Source organism: Syngnathus acus, chromosome 20 (assembly GCF_901709675.1).
Source record: "Syngnathus acus chromosome 20, fSynAcu1.2, whole genome shotgun sequence".
Classification (NCBI taxonomy): Eukaryota; Metazoa; Chordata; class Actinopteri; order Syngnathiformes; family Syngnathidae; genus Syngnathus; species Syngnathus acus.
In genome coordinates, this window is record NC_051104.1 from 5,882,200 (window position 1) to 5,897,895 (window position 15,696).

The 15,696-nt window shown below is 39.0% G+C and overlaps 3 protein-coding genes and 1 non-coding gene across 4 annotated transcripts; 1 reads left to right on the top strand and 3 right to left on the bottom strand.

Annotated features, from left to right (window-relative positions):
- Positions 1 to 6,716: 6,716 nt before the first annotated feature.
- LOC119139224 (cytochrome c oxidase subunit 7A-related protein, mitochondrial-like) lies at positions 6,717 to 7,814 on the bottom strand. Its single transcript, XM_037279733.1, has 3 exons — positions 7,548 to 7,814; positions 7,341 to 7,475; positions 6,717 to 6,994 (listed from the first exon to the last, which is right to left on the bottom strand). The coding sequence occupies exons 1-3, from the start codon at positions 7,614 to 7,616 to the stop codon at positions 6,854 to 6,856; spliced, it is 345 nt and encodes a 114-aa protein (XP_037135628.1). The 5' UTR covers positions 7,617 to 7,814; the 3' UTR covers positions 6,717 to 6,853.
- Positions 7,815 to 8,078: 264 nt separating this feature from the next.
- LOC119139645 lies at positions 8,079 to 8,192 on the bottom strand. Its single transcript, XR_005101395.1, has one exon. It is a non-coding gene; the product is annotated as a U5 spliceosomal RNA (small nuclear RNA).
- Positions 8,193 to 10,922: 2,730 nt separating this feature from the next.
- Positions 10,923 to 13,435, bottom strand: LOC119139406 (potassium voltage-gated channel subfamily G member 3-like). The gene is made up of 3 exons (XM_037280021.1): positions 13,197 to 13,435; positions 11,901 to 12,600; positions 10,923 to 11,822 (listed from the first exon to the last, which is right to left on the bottom strand). Exons 2-3 carry the CDS (start codon positions 12,473 to 12,475, stop codon positions 11,195 to 11,197), a joined length of 1,203 nt encoding a protein of 400 aa, XP_037135916.1. The 5' UTR covers positions 12,476 to 12,600; positions 13,197 to 13,435; the 3' UTR covers positions 10,923 to 11,194.
- Positions 13,436 to 13,914: 479 nt separating this feature from the next.
- LOC119139287 lies at positions 13,915 to 15,560 on the top strand. The gene is made up of 2 exons (XM_037279843.1): positions 13,915 to 14,104; positions 14,663 to 15,560. The coding sequence occupies exons 1-2, from the start codon at positions 14,006 to 14,008 to the stop codon at positions 15,323 to 15,325; spliced, it is 762 nt and encodes a 253-aa protein (XP_037135738.1). The 5' UTR covers positions 13,915 to 14,005; the 3' UTR covers positions 15,326 to 15,560.
- Positions 15,561 to 15,696: the final 136 nt, after the last annotated feature.

Below are 15,696 nucleotides of genomic sequence, written 5' to 3' on the forward strand. Positions count from 1 at the left end.
AACTCTTCCAACGTCCTGCATAAGCACATATTTAAGTGCTAAAATTGAAGTTTCTGTGTTACATTAGGGGCTTCCTATTGTTAATCTTGTTAATGATTATCATGTAGAGCTGGAAAGATATCTTGCAACGGAAAAGTCACTTCTCCGGAGAAAAAAAAACACTTTCCTGCCACATTTTCACTCCAAAAGGCGACAAGGGCTGTGATGGTAGTCTTCACAGCTTCCCAGAGATAAGAAGAGGCCAAAGCAGTGGGAAAATGCTTGAGGACAGAAACAACTGTTTGGCAAAGCCAGTGGGAGATTTGGCACGTTCACTGGCTTGTCACATGCTCAGTTATGCTGCTCATCCACAAATGTATGTTCCTTACAAATGCAGCATGATTAAACCCGCGGGTTTATGTTTTGTCCATTTCCCATCGTGGAAAAAAAGACGTTCCATTACTTTTGTGACTTCTCTTTGTTTCACGTCTCCTGTCAGGTCTGACCCCTGACACTAGGAGTTTGATTTTTTTCGTAGAATTGGTTTATAAAGGATGACTTCTTGCTTAGATTAGATTTATGGATCTGTCTAGGTAAAAAGACCAAACTGAGCTAGATGAAAATTGTCCTGAAATAACCCCTGCTATGTTTTGCCGTATTAAAAAAGCAATTTCCCTTTGAAATATTGATCGGAAAAAAAAGAAAATGCCATCAACAAACATTCGCTTGAACTAAATTGTAAGAACCTTTGAAAATTGGAACGTTTACCTTGTGTAAATTCTGTATTTATCAATGCCAGTTATATAATTTATATGCCTGCTATGGTGGTGTTTGTGTTTGTTGACTTTAATGTTTTTAAAAAAAAGGTGTGTTTGCTTTCTGAATCTCACTATAGCACAAAAGTGCCCACAAGTACTTAGTTCCGCTTTTAATGGTGAAAAGAATAAAATATATACAGTCAGCTTTATAAATCTAATAGCCTTGTAGCAACTCAGCATACTTTACTGATTACTTTTTTTCTTCAAGTCGGCTGAACTGTTGAGAGACACTGTGGAGTGCATATTGAACCTTCTATGAACCAAGCGCAGTTATACACAACGAATAGCTGCGAGCACTCTTTTATGCAAATGAATCACGTTTGAATTTACCCATGATATGAAACCTATATAATTCTCTGACTCCTTTATTCTGTATTCCCTTGCTTGTTTAAAAGGAGGAGTGAAAGTGTCAGGTTTAATGGTGTGGAGGATGGTGGGCTCGATTGCATGAACCTTGGACTGAAGAGCTGGAAGATAAACTGAAACTGAAGCCAAACAACAGATAACCTAACCCACAGAGGTCCAAAGAATAAAATTGGGATTGCATTATGGACCACATTTTTTAAGACAGTGGGAGCAAGGCAAATATTATCGGACGTGTTTTGGTATTTTCTTGCGTGTGGTCAATTAGGCCCCATCTAATTCTTTGCTCAGGTTTCATAAATCTATTCCAGTCTTGCCTCCTTCTCCACCCAAAAACATATTTTGTGATATATTTTAAATAATTAAACAGCTTTGACCACATTTCTTGCTTTGATTCACTGGACATTGTGCTACTCCTGCACCTTGGCCACCGGAGGGCAGTATAATACGGAAATTCATGATAAATTCTTGATAATCCACCACACTCAAAATTCAACACGCACACGCAAACACACGCACACACGTAGTGTAAGGTTGCAAATACATTTGCAGAACGTACTCGATTCAAGGTTCTCCCCCCCGGTATCTGGTGGTGTGACTGGTGCTCGGCATATTATCACTTTTTCAATGTAATTATTTAATTCTGTAACCTTGACATGAAGAGAGCACATCCTTTATATAAACACAGAGATAAAACTTGATTAAAACCCTCTTTTGATAAAGTCGCAGACAATGCGGGGCTGTTCAACTCACCTTGTCACATGTTGTTTGGCCCTCATTTTTCCAGCCACGTGGGTTTTTTTTCTTTTCGTTTTGAGCCCTTGGAAAACTACTTAACCATTCATTCATTGATCATTCCTAGCAAACGTCTGTTGAACTGAACGTGAAAAAAGAAAACTCGCCCAGACAGAGCTGAGCAAATGAGAATGAGTACTTTGTGTAACTAACGGTGAGGTTCCATAAAGCAGGCATTTGTCAGAGGGTAAATGTGGAGTGACAGGAAAAATGGCCAATTTTCTAGCCTTGTTGAATTAATTTTCAATGTCAAACTGACACCGACATCTCCTTTTGTACGATATTTTCAGCTAGCTCAATAAAATGTCTAGGCTCAGGTTGTAGAGTGCACTGCATGCCTATCAAATGGAAGATTGTTAAATGGGTGACTGACTGAGGCAATAATACAAAAGTGCTTCGTGTGCTTCCGGGGCCATGCAGGCACAATGTGATATAATATTTGAAGAATGCTTGAAACTCAACATAACTTTGTTTCAATGTATATCTTATCATTGCAGTCTATACAATTGCAAATCCTTGTATTCTGTTTTACATTTGACACAACTTCATTGGAATTTAGGTTTGTTTTATTAGTATCGTTTTTTCCGCTCCCCTGACAAGATTGACAAGAGAATCGAATCGATAAGCAATAATCCATGCAGTGATCATCTGCAATTGTTATTTCGTCTCACACTGTGTTGTGTAATAATTTCGTAAAGCAGTGAACCCCCGAACCCCCCCACCCCCCTCATGGTACTGGATCCAAGCATCAGATCCTTTCCTGCACTGATATGGAATTATCTCATAGCAAATAACATGTTTGAAAGTGAAAGTAGTTCCTTGGCCTAAGGGGAAAAAAAAGCACAACGGAGTCATACGCTGAATTCAGAGATTCATTTGAATAGGAATAGAGGTCAAGGGGATTGAAGAATGAAGCAGACCAATCGCCTCCGGATGTAATTCTCCTCTAAAGCTGAAAGTGCAGCTTCATACGATGAGACGACGGTGAAGAAAACATCAGTCGGCCTTCATTGGAAAATCTATCCTTTTAAATTATGCATGGCTTTCCGATATTGCTGCAATTTTAAAAAGTATATAGTGAAGAAGCACGGTTAGGAAATGCAGATGAGTTCTGCTTTGATTCCGACGTAGTCTTTCTTTAGGCTACATGTCAGTGTATACACTTGGATTTGCCTCATTAAACTTTAAATGAGCGTAATGAAAGTACATTTTTCTGTTAAAGTACCGGAATCATCGGAACAAATGGTTGCGGGTTATCATTTCCATCTGTGCAAGATAGCAGCTGTGTGTCTTGACACATCATCTCTATGCTTATTCATTTTTAGAAGTACTTTTCCTGCACAGTGTTATTAGAGAAGTAGACTTGTTAGATTTACATATGCTGCCATTATACTGTAAATACAAGTGGTACTTATGAGTGAATTATTTGAGACCAAAAAAAAAAACGACAGCGCAGTGCTGTTATCTGCAAACAATTAACAAAGACTTCTTTCAATCTCGTCTTCTTTTGTTCAACCCTCACACTCACCAAAAGGCCGTACTTAAAAGTTAAATACTTAGTACTTGACTGACATATATTTTTCCATTTTGTCAACCCAAATGCTGAGCTAAAAGCATCTTTTCAAAATCTCCTTCAAATAGACTCTTGCAGTGGAATAAATTAAAACCTCTGATCACCACGTCAGATAAACATTAAAAATAACATTCATGCCTACTAGCAATTTAATGCCTGTAATGATCCCACTAAGCATGTTTTGGCGTGTGGGAGGGAAGTGCCAAAAGGAAGCAAAAGCTAAGACTAATGAGGTTGCCTTTTTTGGGATGTTTATTACAGTAGGGTGGGCTCGCTCCATTTCTGGTTGGGACCGAAGTTGTTTTGATGTTCACAGCGGCATGCAAAGAGGTGGGGGGGGGGGGGGGGTCGATTGTGCCCCAGGCATTCACCTGACATCCAGGTCAAATGAAAAAAAAAAAAAAACAATCGTTCAGATATGCAAAAGCAGTGCAGCAAAAGAATAAATCAATTAAAAAAATTTGAGGGCGATCCTATGGGCAATAGTTTTTTTTGAGACTCATAAATTTGATTTGGCTTGAGCCTCTTTATGAAAATTATTAATGATCCTCAGAGGGAGTTTCTTGATTTGCTCATTTTTATTGCCTTCATCACGCCCGATCAAGCACTTATGTTTCAAGCGTTGGAAAGTGTGCCAATTTGTTTGGCTTCATAAGATCTAAATGATTTATCAGATTTTTTTGAGTTGGAGCCAGGTTTTTTTTTTTGAGATTCCATCTCAATAAGAAGATCCATTTGAATACCCGATAGCAGCTGGAAGTTTGAATGCTTTAATTCTTCCATACGACTTATTTTTGATGCACTCATTAAGGCAATTAAGTTCCGGGTCGATTTTTATCCCGACCAAGAACGCTCTCGTAATATTTGTCTATAATAAATGATGAATTACAGATTGAAAAATATGTTAATAGCCTGTCTGTCAAATTTTAGGATTAAAGAACGACTTTGTGGGTATTTTTATTTCAGTCAAATGGATGTGACCTATGCATTAAAACAAGGCATTTGTTAATTTCTCAATGAATATTTGATTGTGTTATCATATAAAGCCCAAGACTCCACGATGAATACATTTTCCTCTTCACAGCTACACTTGTCATAGACTTTCATTTCATAAGGCCGTCTGATGAGTCAGACTCTGAATGCATCTTGCACAAAAAGATCTATACGCACACCATGTTCAGTCTCAACATGAATGTATAACCTTGGACCGTGGCAGTCAAGAATGTTTCAATTATAGAAACTTTACAAAATACGCAAGATTAATACATCATCTGGCGCAGTTCAGACCCGATACTTATCTGAGAACATGATCAAATATTTAAATAATACCATCCCTGGTTGTTAAATATGTTCAGAATTAGCTAGCTCTGCCCAATCAACTAGAAAAATAATGTTATTTCTTCCCTTCTGGAAAAGAAAATAATGGTGCTCATGGGTGGCTGTAAATTGTAATTACCAAGACCGATGTTTTGGTCGACACTCGTAAAAATCATAATATATTAAAGGGAATGGCGGTTTCTGACATGTGCAATATGTGCGACTGTAATATGCATGTATTTTTCCCCCTTTTTCTTTTTACATCTTTTGGTTTTTCCTGTTCCCCAGTTTGCCGTAGCAAATTAAAACCTAGGAAGCAATTATTAATAACACCATTTTCAATTTCATACCCCTCACCGTATACTATACATGCTTCATTACACCAGTGGGCCTACGTGAGCACTCTCTCGTAGGGAAGTGAGAATATATTTTATTGACAAGCAGTAGCTGGTAGGTTTACATACATTCTTTTCTTTACAACACTTTAGCGTGACATGACATTATTGCATGTCTAGATAATTGCTATTTTCCGCTGCACAAGGTGTTACGATGGCTGAAAAACGGAATTATACTTTCAACACCATTTATTTCGAGAAGACATTAGGGAGTGACTACACCATAAAAAATAAGCCCAAGGTGAATAATAAAATTACTTAAATATTGTGATGGAGTGAACCAAGCTGAACTTCTCAGCCATAAAAGTACTGGTAGGATTGTTTATTTGTCACAAATTATTTTTGATGATGACAAGAGATGGTTTAATTGTAAGAGTGGATGTTTTTTTTTTTTTTTTACCTTTTACAGCAAGTGCCAGTCCAGTTAAAATTATTTCTTTGACGGTACTTTATTGCCATCTTGTGGAAATAAATGACTATTGGACAAACTGTATTGCATTTTACACGAAGGTACATTTACTAAAATTATATTTAAATCCTGTTTAAGTCTGCTACATCTCTACTACATTTCCATCGCACTTATTCTGTACAGGACTTAGGACAGTCCCCCACCGTGTTGACTCAATTTTACTTAGGAGGGGAAATTATTGTTTTTTGACACATTTTTATTTTAATGTAGTTCAAAAAACACATTTCAATCTCTTCAGTGTGAAAAAAAAAGTACTTTAAATTCAATTTTCCAGCATCCTGCCGCATCTCCCTAACATTAGCAGTGGATGCTCTGTTGTCATGGTGACTGCTTCATTGTCATGTGTCCTGTGTCGAACTCAAGGTGAATGTACATAAATGTTTCTCTCCCTTGAATGATAGCTGATCATTTAGACCAATGGCTAAATGGAGATGATTTTGTTTATATTAAACCAATTATGAGATTTTGTGTCATAAGTCTAAAGCTTCTCTCCTTGTACGTGACAATTGACATTGATGGACCGAGAAATTAAATGGACTGACTAATAAATAGAGCTGTTTATCGACTTGAAGTTTCATAAATCACGTTTAATATTTCCACAAAAAGCACAACATTTTTGTCATCAGTTAAAACAAGGTACGGTGGGCTCCAACGTTGTTTTCACTACCATGGCAACTGGGAGAAGGAAATAAATGGATACAATTGAACAAAAATAATAATTTTATTCAGAATATCCATGACCATGCGATTTTGAATGAAAGTATGGTGGCCCTAAAGGCCCAAAATGTACTGGATTGGTGGACCTATAGGGAATGCTATAAATCCACTATTCTCAAATAAAAAGTGAGAGAACAGCAAATCCTAAATAATCCATCAGTATGAGCTTGTTGAGAAACATGAATAAGGAGGTTCCAATTTCATAAAGAGAGGATCAATTCGGCTCAGTAAAAGCAGGGGTAGATTTAATTTATATATAAGCCTTAAGGTCAATCCAAATGCTCTTTTTCTATATGCAATAAATAATGATGACAACGACTCTTGAACAAAATAAAACTTCATCTTTGAATATAATGATTTTATTGTGCCGCCACACATCTTGAATGTTAATCCCAAAGTGTCCTTGAAAGCATCAATTAATGCGGAATCACTTGTTCCCAGGCTGAGCAACAAAGTAGAGCGTTAAGAGACAGTAAAGCGCCCCTCCAATGGTGAATCCCATGGTGGTCCTGTAGAGCAGCTTGTCTATCAGACCCCCCTTGAGGTAGACCGGGACCCCATTTGACCGCTGAAATAAAAATATATTTAAAAAGGTGAGGTCACTAGAGTCATTGGGGAGAAAAATACACCCGTTTATCGTGGGGCGGCATTAATCCCACGACTATTCTGCATTGGTGAGTTCTTAAATCGAAGTACTCGGTCTGTAAAAAGGTGCATCAAGACGAAACCATAGCAACATGCTCGATTCAAGAGCTCAAGGCCGATGTTGAAGAACAAACACTGTGAGTGGTACCACTTTATTTCACAGAGTTGCAGCCAAGGAAATAGCACCTTTTAAAATGATTTGATTTGGCAGGTTAACAATAAACGTGCTGGCGTAGAGAACAGAAAGCAATCGAGGTCATCATAATTACCTGGAAGAGTCTCTGCAAGTCAGGGACTTTGTTGGCTCTCAAATATTTCACTTGGCTTTCTGTTTCAGACTCCAACTTGATAGGAGACGCAAAGATCATTGGAGAACTAACAGGAGGGACAGCTGGACACAGACCCTAAATAAAACATTCAAGTTAAAAGCACCAAACTTAAAAGTCATGTTAAATATACGTTCGTATGACTCTTACTTGCGGGGTGTACGCGTTGGCAGTTGCTCCAGTGAGCCGTTGTGTCACGGCATTAAATTTATAGTACATAGTTCACAGGGGTCAGCTGAAATTCACCTTTAAGTGGCTGCAGAATGACTTCGCCACAGCGAACTGCAAAGCATAGAAGTGAGGAAAACAACAAGTGAGAGAAGACATAAGCCTTCAAAGCAAAAAAGACAAGATGATGGACAAAAGATCATAAAGCAGGCCTGCTGTTAAGGGGTGAGAGGCAAACGCCATATTGAATGTTTTGAAGTTGCATTAGTATGGCAAAAAGGCATTCAAACCAACTTAATTAATTCTGTAATTTTTAATTGGATGGTTAGAATTCCAAGTGGCAATGTTAATCTGCTCTGTGCTTGCAATACCTTTAGTGTACTAATCACATGCAGATCACTTAAAACAAACATTAAACCCGTGACTTGCACTTGAATCTTATTGCATAATGGAAGCTTGCAGCTGCGCAGTGACTTCAATTTTTAAGGTTAATTTGTATTTCACAAAAGAGGAAGCCCCGCTTTCGCAGGGCATCAAAAAATTAGTTAAGACTCTTGTTGTTCCTCCCCACGGAAATCTTTAGTAAAAGGCGAAAGATTTATGCGATCTGAAGAGAAACAAGAGTGTACTGAAGTTTGTCGAGTGTTACACAGCCAGGTCATTGTTACCGATACAATTTAAACTAACGGTGTCAACCTCTAAACTCATGCCAAGCATCACAATCGAAAGCCGAACTTTCATATTACATGAATATGCCAAACGTATAATAAAATATTGCCAACAAACAACTACAAGTATTTAAAATAAGGTTTTTACAGCGCAAAGGCTTCTGGGAGGTTCTTGCATTTCCGGGTTGGCTAGTGACGTACTGTTACCTTCGCTTCCTGTTACACGCGCCTTCAAATCCTTAAAAAAAACTGCAAGATTGTGACATTGTGGGATTCGTATAGATTTGGACTCGAGCAGAAATGCATTTCTGTTATTTCCTGTTATATGTTTGAGCCTATTTGCCATTGCATTCAAGACGAGAAGGTTCATTAATTTAATAATTGCATAGAGAAGCAGACAAAAAGCAAACGATTTGTAATGGCTAACATGCTTTTTGGTGCATTTTTAGTGATGCACTGTGCTGTGTTTCTTCCTCCTTGTTGCAACACGTTGCCAGCCTGCAGATTAACAGACACAGGAGGGGGAGGGGGAGTGACATAATGAAGCTGTGAAGAATGAATGTGAGTGAGTTTTCAAGTTTTTTCACCTAAAATATCAAATCTAAATGAAATGCAAAGAACAGAAAAGCAAATGTAGGTCATGTTGTTATATTCCCTTCAGGCCAAACATGCACCAGTCTGCAAAGATATTGAAATAAAACTAGGACTAAAATATCCCCAGATAACTCGTAACAAACATTTGTGACTCATATGTGAAAAGAAGCTTTGTCAATCTGATCCTTCGCACCTTTGCTGTCTGTTGTCATGCCTAAAGAATATTTTGCACCTTGTGACAGTGTTGATATGATAACTTCACACCCTCTCATGATTTACATAAAATATCACATTCTCAGTTGCTTTCATTCATCATCTTCATCATGAAATTAACTCACAAGCAATATTTTAGCTGGACAAATTCAAACTTCGAATAAAGACAGACAGACAATAAACAAACAGCTGTTGTTTAATTTCATACTTGATGGGTGGGTTGGTACAACAGTCCCATTTGCATACAAAGAATTTAAAAGTCATTTTGAAGAACAAGCTGCTCCAAGATGTCCATGTCACACTTGTCCCAATAGTAATAATAATAATAATAATGTTGATAATTTTCCTCCTAGAATGAATATAAAATATTGGATATAATAGTTCCACCAGCAATCTGTTCAGCTTCAGTCAACCTCCTATAGATGTCTCGGACAAAATATTTTCCTGTGATCACCATCCCAGTTTCAAAGAAAGCCCCCTTTCAGAAAACAGTCTCAGTTATTTTCCCTGATGGATATTTGGGAAGCAGACCATCTGGCGAGTCGGATTACAGTTGGTGTGTCTACTGATGAAGTTTAGTTTCCCAAAAAGAGGCACTGCTTGTTTCTTTGGACTTAAATAATTACTGTAATAATAATAATAATAATAATAAACGAATCAGAGGACTGGGCACACTGTGAGGACAAATATGAAATCTGATTGGATCAAGAAAGTCATGTTGCTTATTTAATTTATAGAAATTACATCAACCAGCACTAATGATTCTGAAGGCCTTGGGCAGATTAGATTAACAAGACAACACGTAAAAGGCTGAAAAGTGATTCACTGAACAGTTAACACAAAATGTATTCTTGCTGAAAACTGTCTGGAATCCAATATATCAAGAAATTTATCAAATTATGAGAACTTTTATTGAAACTTAAACTGCGTAGCTGGAATTTGATTTAAGCCCCGCGGCTTTTTTTTTTTTTTTGAAGAAGAAGAAGGATTAGTGAGATACGACATTCACACTCTAGCAGCTCGAGGAGCCTGACATCTCCACCACTTCAACTTCCTCTCTCTGGGTCTCCTGTCTCCATGGCAACTGTCTATACTGCCCAAACTGTCCACCATATTCAGTTGCAGACTCATCTGCTTAACTCCTGATGCTCCAGAGACTTCCGTGTTGAATCGCCGCTGACTAAATCTAAAATGCAGCAATTTCATTATTCCCTTTAAATGTATTTATGGGGCGGGAATAAAATGCACAAGAAACAGTGAGTGAAGTTGTTGTCGAGTCGGAATCACATTCAGTAAGGAGCAAACGAGGTGAGCATATTTTGGTACCTGAGCGAGTGAGCAAGATGTTCTTCTGCTCTGTTGTGAGTGAGTGTCGCTTTTTTTTAAAAATTGTGCAGAGTGATGCAAGGCAGTTCAAAGACTGTGGCAGATTTATGATTTGTTATACAACAGCAATGTGCTGCAATGTGAATGTGAATTGCCAAAGTCTTACTCGTCAAATGTTTCTCTACTAGTCGCATTTTTAGCCTTTTAGTACAAACTTAAGAGGCATACCAAGGACATTGAATAAGTGAGGCTAAACTACTGACTACTTAGACTACCAATAGTAGCATCATTAAATTCCATAAAGAGGTCTTTAAACTCCACGTATAACAAATTAGCAATGCTTTTGTTCTCCATCCTCCTTTCTTTGCTAATTGCTGTAAAAACATTTTTACACAAGGTTTTTAAAATGCGGAAAAGATGACCTCCTAAAAATTACTGTATAGCTGGAACTATATTCTAATAAGATATCATCTACAAAAACAAAAACTAGAAACAGTACGACTGCTTGCACTTGCAAGAGCATATTTTGAGTACTGTTCATCTGCATGCATAGCTTTACAATTTGATGCCTGAAATAGTAAAGAGCAACAATTACATTCATTTGATGACGCCCATTTTTCAAAACCTGAACTTTGATAATCGTTATGTAACATTTTTAGCCTCCAAAGTTGCAGTTAAAAACAAATGTTAGCAGGCCCTTATTGTAATCCTACCACATTTATTAACCTGTGAGGGACTGAAAATATTCACAGACATGGCAGTTGACGAAAATGTCCATAGTCTATGACTTCTAATATCCTCTGGATATTCCTTGCTCTATCGTGTCTTTCAATCAATAAAATCAGTCGATGAACTGCGGATGCAGCGTGCCGAACGGATCTTCAGTTCATGGTAGCACTGCACAAAACTATGGTAAATAAAAGTGATCGGCAGGGCGAGAAGAACTATTCCACTCACCACGCAGAACCCGCCCAGTACGCGACCGGCCATAGTCACCGGGTACATGTCCCCGTAGCCTACTGTCGTCATGGAGATAATGACCCACCAGCTGGCAGCAGGGATGCTAGTATAGTCCTGGTTACCTCCTTCTAAAAGCTGAGCCAGCGCACTGAAGATGGCCATGGCGACAAAAATGAACACCAGAAGCATAACCATTTCACGATAGCATCGTCTCAGCGTCAGGCCGAGAGTTTGTAGGCCCAGGAAGTGACGAGCCAGCTTGATCACCCAGAAGATTCTCATGATGCGCAACACCCGTAGTGTCACGCCGGCTCGCTGAAGCTGAGAATTCTCTCCCGTCAGGACCGTGGCGGTAACGGAAATATAATACGGAGTGATGGCCAGCAGGTCAATGATGTTCAGAGGACGACGTACAAACTCGCATTTGTCTCGAGACACGATGAAACGGACGATGCACTCGGCGGTGAACCAACCAATGCACACCGCCTCGATGATCCTGGGAATGATAAATCAGAGACAAAGAATAAAAATATCAAATATTCAAATTGCAAATTGTCAGTGCCCATTTCACTACCTGTGTTCATCCAGTGTCTCCGCATTCTTCCACTCTGGTAAGGTGCTGGCACACATCATCACCATAGAAATAAGAACAAACAGCACAGACACAGAGGCCAGGATTTGCGCCGCCACTGAGGATGTGGGTTCCTCAAATGTCCGCCTCATCCTCTCCAACCAATGATCGGACGGTTCCTCTGGGCCTTGCGGTTCCTCTTCAGGGAAAAAGTGCACAAAGCAGTCAGAGAGACGTTCATCCAGCCGCCGCTGGCAGCAAAGTTGCAGGTCAGCACTCTCCAGGCCCCAGTAGAGCATCTCATTATAGAAGGATAGTTCACACATGTGTGGGACAAAACGTAACTTGCCATGCTGCAAATACAGCATGATGAAGCTGAAGGCCTCGGAGTGGCGGTCGAAAAAAAACTCGTTTCTGTCACGGTCGTAGTCATCGCACAGCTCTAACAACTCGCTCTCTGACACGCAGCGATACAGGCGGCTGAGTCTGCTCAGTGGGAGGTGCTTCATCAGTTCCACCGTGAAAGGAAACCTGCGACCGCCAACGTTCAGGGTGCAAAAGCTACTTCCAAACTTCATCTTCTGTCAGTCCAAACTCTGGTCCGATGTTGTCCTATGTTCTTATAAAACTATAAAAACAGGAATGATTTAGTTGCGTTGGGACTGTTCTCCATCATTGCTTGATCAGCATTCGTATTTTTTTGCTTAAATAAAAAGAAAAACTTGCATTAGTCACCAAAAGCAAGTACAATACAGTGCGTGGTTTTTTTTAGTTAGCTGTTATTTAAACTATAATTATTCTTAACCCACTTTGGTCAAAATGACCTTAGGGATAAACGAGTAAAGTAACAGGTGGGGCAGTATATTTTACCAATGAGGTGTGATCATCTCTGAATATTCAAAAAAAAAAAAAAAATGCTTCCCAGAGGAGTTAGCAATAGCAAATGTCTCATATAATTATGCAAACTAGATGACACAGAATCAACAGTGGTTGCAGCCAAGTCGTGCACTCTATTTTGCCTCCATTGCTTTAGGGGAAAAAAAAAAAATCTCTTCCTCACAATCATGCACCTGTTAATCTATTATTGCCTTTCTAAAAGTAACAGATCGGTATAACATTGAAAAATGGAAATACAACCATAATACTGGTACTGTTACTGCATAAACTTCAAGTTCCAATAAAAATGAGCTCAGTCCTAATAAACGGAACTGAATGACAATCAATGAGATCTCAAACAATGTTCCAAACGCATACGATCACATTTTTCATGATGATCATCATTCCGTTTTTCAAGCTTACCTCCAAACATCTTCCCAAAAGTGCATCAGGGATTTTGTTGTGTTTCTTTTACTCCTCCAGCATCCAACTTCTGTTGAATCTATCAGACTGGGTCCCAGCAAGCTTCTCCTATCGCCTCCTCCCACTCCTCGTGTGAGTGTCCTATGATTTCGAAGGGGGAAAAAAAAAGGTCGATCTGAGCAGATGAATTGCTGCTCAGTGACTGATGTGAGGAAGACACTTGCCCTCCTACACGTCCCTCATCCACTTCCTTGTCCTTCTTGGGCTTCTCCTGTTCCTCTTCAGTCCTGCCTCTCCTGAGGTTCCCTACTCATATTTCACTCTCTCCACCCTCCTCCTTCATCAGACCTCACAATCCATCGAATTCACGATTGATGGAATCTATGTCATTATTTCATGATATTACATCAAATCATAGCAAAGATGAATCATTGACTTAATTCATTAATAAGGAGAGCAGTTGATTCTAGTGAAATAGCGCCCTCTTGTGGATATTTGTCGTTTTTTACACTTTAATTTGACAACATGCATGTTTGTGGGATTACATATTACTGTCTGGCTTTGTTTTTGCAAATCATACAGTACATTTAAGCATCTTGGCCACTCCCCCACATTTTCAAAGCTTCTGTTCTCCTCCTTCCGCTTTGTGATTTTACATCTTTAATCTTTTGTGGCTTTATTTCCCAATTGCTTCAGTGTCAATTTCCATGCACTGAAGTGCAAAGCTGAGACACTCAGACATTGGAAGAACTCCAATAAGAGACCATTAAGAGCCATTTTCATCCTGAGAATTTACAGCAATCATTAACATGGAGAAAAGTTCCTCAGGAAACACAAAGAAAAGGAGCTTAGGAAACAATTATAAAAAGCAATTTTCACATTTCTCGAGAGGGAGCTTCTCAAACAGGGTGAGTTTATATCTTAGTGCGGTCAGGTGTTTGGTAGTCATTATTTTAATTTCTGTCATTTATCCTATTTGAACAAAATTCAATTTTCAGTTGTTAAATGAAGTAAAATGAAAATGAACAATTATTCGAAATGTATAGTCGGGCAGTTATTATGTTTTGATTCAACCCAAATAAATTTCAGATATTCTATTAGGCTTTTCATTACTTTTTTTTTGGTAGCTTTCTTGTTTTAGCTTTTATCTTGGATGTACTTAAGGAATGGAGAAAATCATTTTCTTGGTTTGTATTAAGTGTTTCATCTCATGTGTTATGTAAAGCCCTTTGTTGCTTTGTTTTGCTGTTGCCAAAGCACAAAACTTGGAGTGCTAGCCAACACTAACTTGCTATTTTGGACTGTTCATATGGTGTGTTGACACTCATTTAACAAGTTAGAATGTCATTTGCTAATTCTAAATACAGCCACAGCAACACAAAGTTCTGAAATAATTTCTCCTGCTCTCATGTTGGTCTCTCAATGTTATCCAAAGTATTAACAGTTTTATATATTCCCCCCACCAGCCATATCATCAATTGCACCCTGGAATGAACCCAGGGGGAAGTTACCGCCACCCCTCGGAGAATGGCCTCATCCTTTGCCAGTACTCAAACGGCGAGCTGGCTGCAGAAAATGCAGCCCTAAGAGAGCAGCTGGTGCTGCAGCACCACCGACATGATCATGAAAGGCAGCGGCTCCTGAGAGCCCTGAAGAAGCCTAACGAGTCCAACTCGGAAAACCTCATTGCCGTCGTAAATGAACAATGGCAACAGTGGTGGGCGATCCGAGAGCAAGAAACCGCTACCCAATTTCAAACTCAGTTGGTGGGCATGCAATTGTACATGGATGAAATGGCCGCTCATTTTTGCACTGAGTTGGAAAGTATGCACGAGCACAACGTGGATACCGTTTGCTATTTTCAAAGCGAGATGCAGTACATGCATTGGCATATGGAGCAGGCCATATCGGAAAAGGATGACATCATTAAAAACCTGAAAAAAGAAAATTCCTCCCTCATGGCACAGAATAAAGAGATGTCCTCCCATCTTCGCAAATTCAAAGCGGAGAACCCGGAGACACGAGATACTCTCAAAGCTCTGGAGGATCGGTTGCAAGCTGAGCAGGAGGTGAAGATGAGCCCCACCATTGAGGAGCTCCTTGAAGAAGTGGAAAAGCTGGATCTTTAAGACCCTCACAGTGCAGAAAGAAATTGAAATACACCAGTTTGGCTAATGATGTGACAGAATTCCACTGGTAAAAAGTTAGAGTGGGACTGGCTGACCCCCCGAAAAATTGAAACTTGAATGTGTGAGAGTGCTGATTTTCTTTTATAGCAAGATGTTCGACAACCACTAAAGTCTATTTTCCAGCTGTCACAACTGTGTTTGTATTGTGTCAAAATAAATGCACTCATGTCAAGTTTGAAAATAAAAAGTCAACCACACACAACCCAGCAGATCCTGTTTATTTATTGCCATGCAGAAAAAGGGGTACCACCCAGTCAGGATAACTAACATAATTAAAATATCTTTAATTTCTAAAATAATATTTAAAATAT

What these genes read in the sequence shown, in the direction of transcription:
- LOC119139287 (XM_037279843.1), top strand. Translation starts at nt 14,006, where the DNA reads ATGGAGAAAAGTTCCTCAGGAAACACAAAGAAAAGGAGCTTAGGAAAC. An exon ending in GAGGGAGCTTCTCAAACAGG is followed by an intron (nt 14,105 to 14,662) that starts GTGAGTTTATAT and finishes TCCCCCCACCAG; the next exon opens with CCATATCATCAATTGCACCC.
- LOC119139406 (XM_037280021.1), bottom strand. Translation starts at nt 12,475, where the DNA reads ATGAAGTTTGGAAGTAGCTTTTGCACCCTGAACGTTGGCGGTCGCAGG. An exon ending in GAGACACTGGATGAACACAG is followed by an intron (nt 11,823 to 11,900) that starts GTAGTGAAATGG and finishes TATCATTCCCAG; the next exon opens with GATCATCGAGGCGGTGTGCA.
- LOC119139224 (XM_037279733.1), bottom strand. Translation starts at nt 7,616, where the DNA reads ATGTACTATAAATTTAATGCCGTGACACAACGGCTCACTGGAGCAACT. An exon ending in CCAACGCGTACACCCCGCAA is followed by an intron (nt 7,476 to 7,547) that starts GTAAGAGTCATA and finishes TGTTTTATTTAG; the next exon opens with GGTCTGTGTCCAGCTGTCCC. An exon ending in ACTTGCAGAGACTCTTCCAG is followed by an intron (nt 6,995 to 7,340) that starts GTAATTATGATG and finishes TTTTTATTTCAG; the next exon opens with CGGTCAAATGGGGTCCCGGT.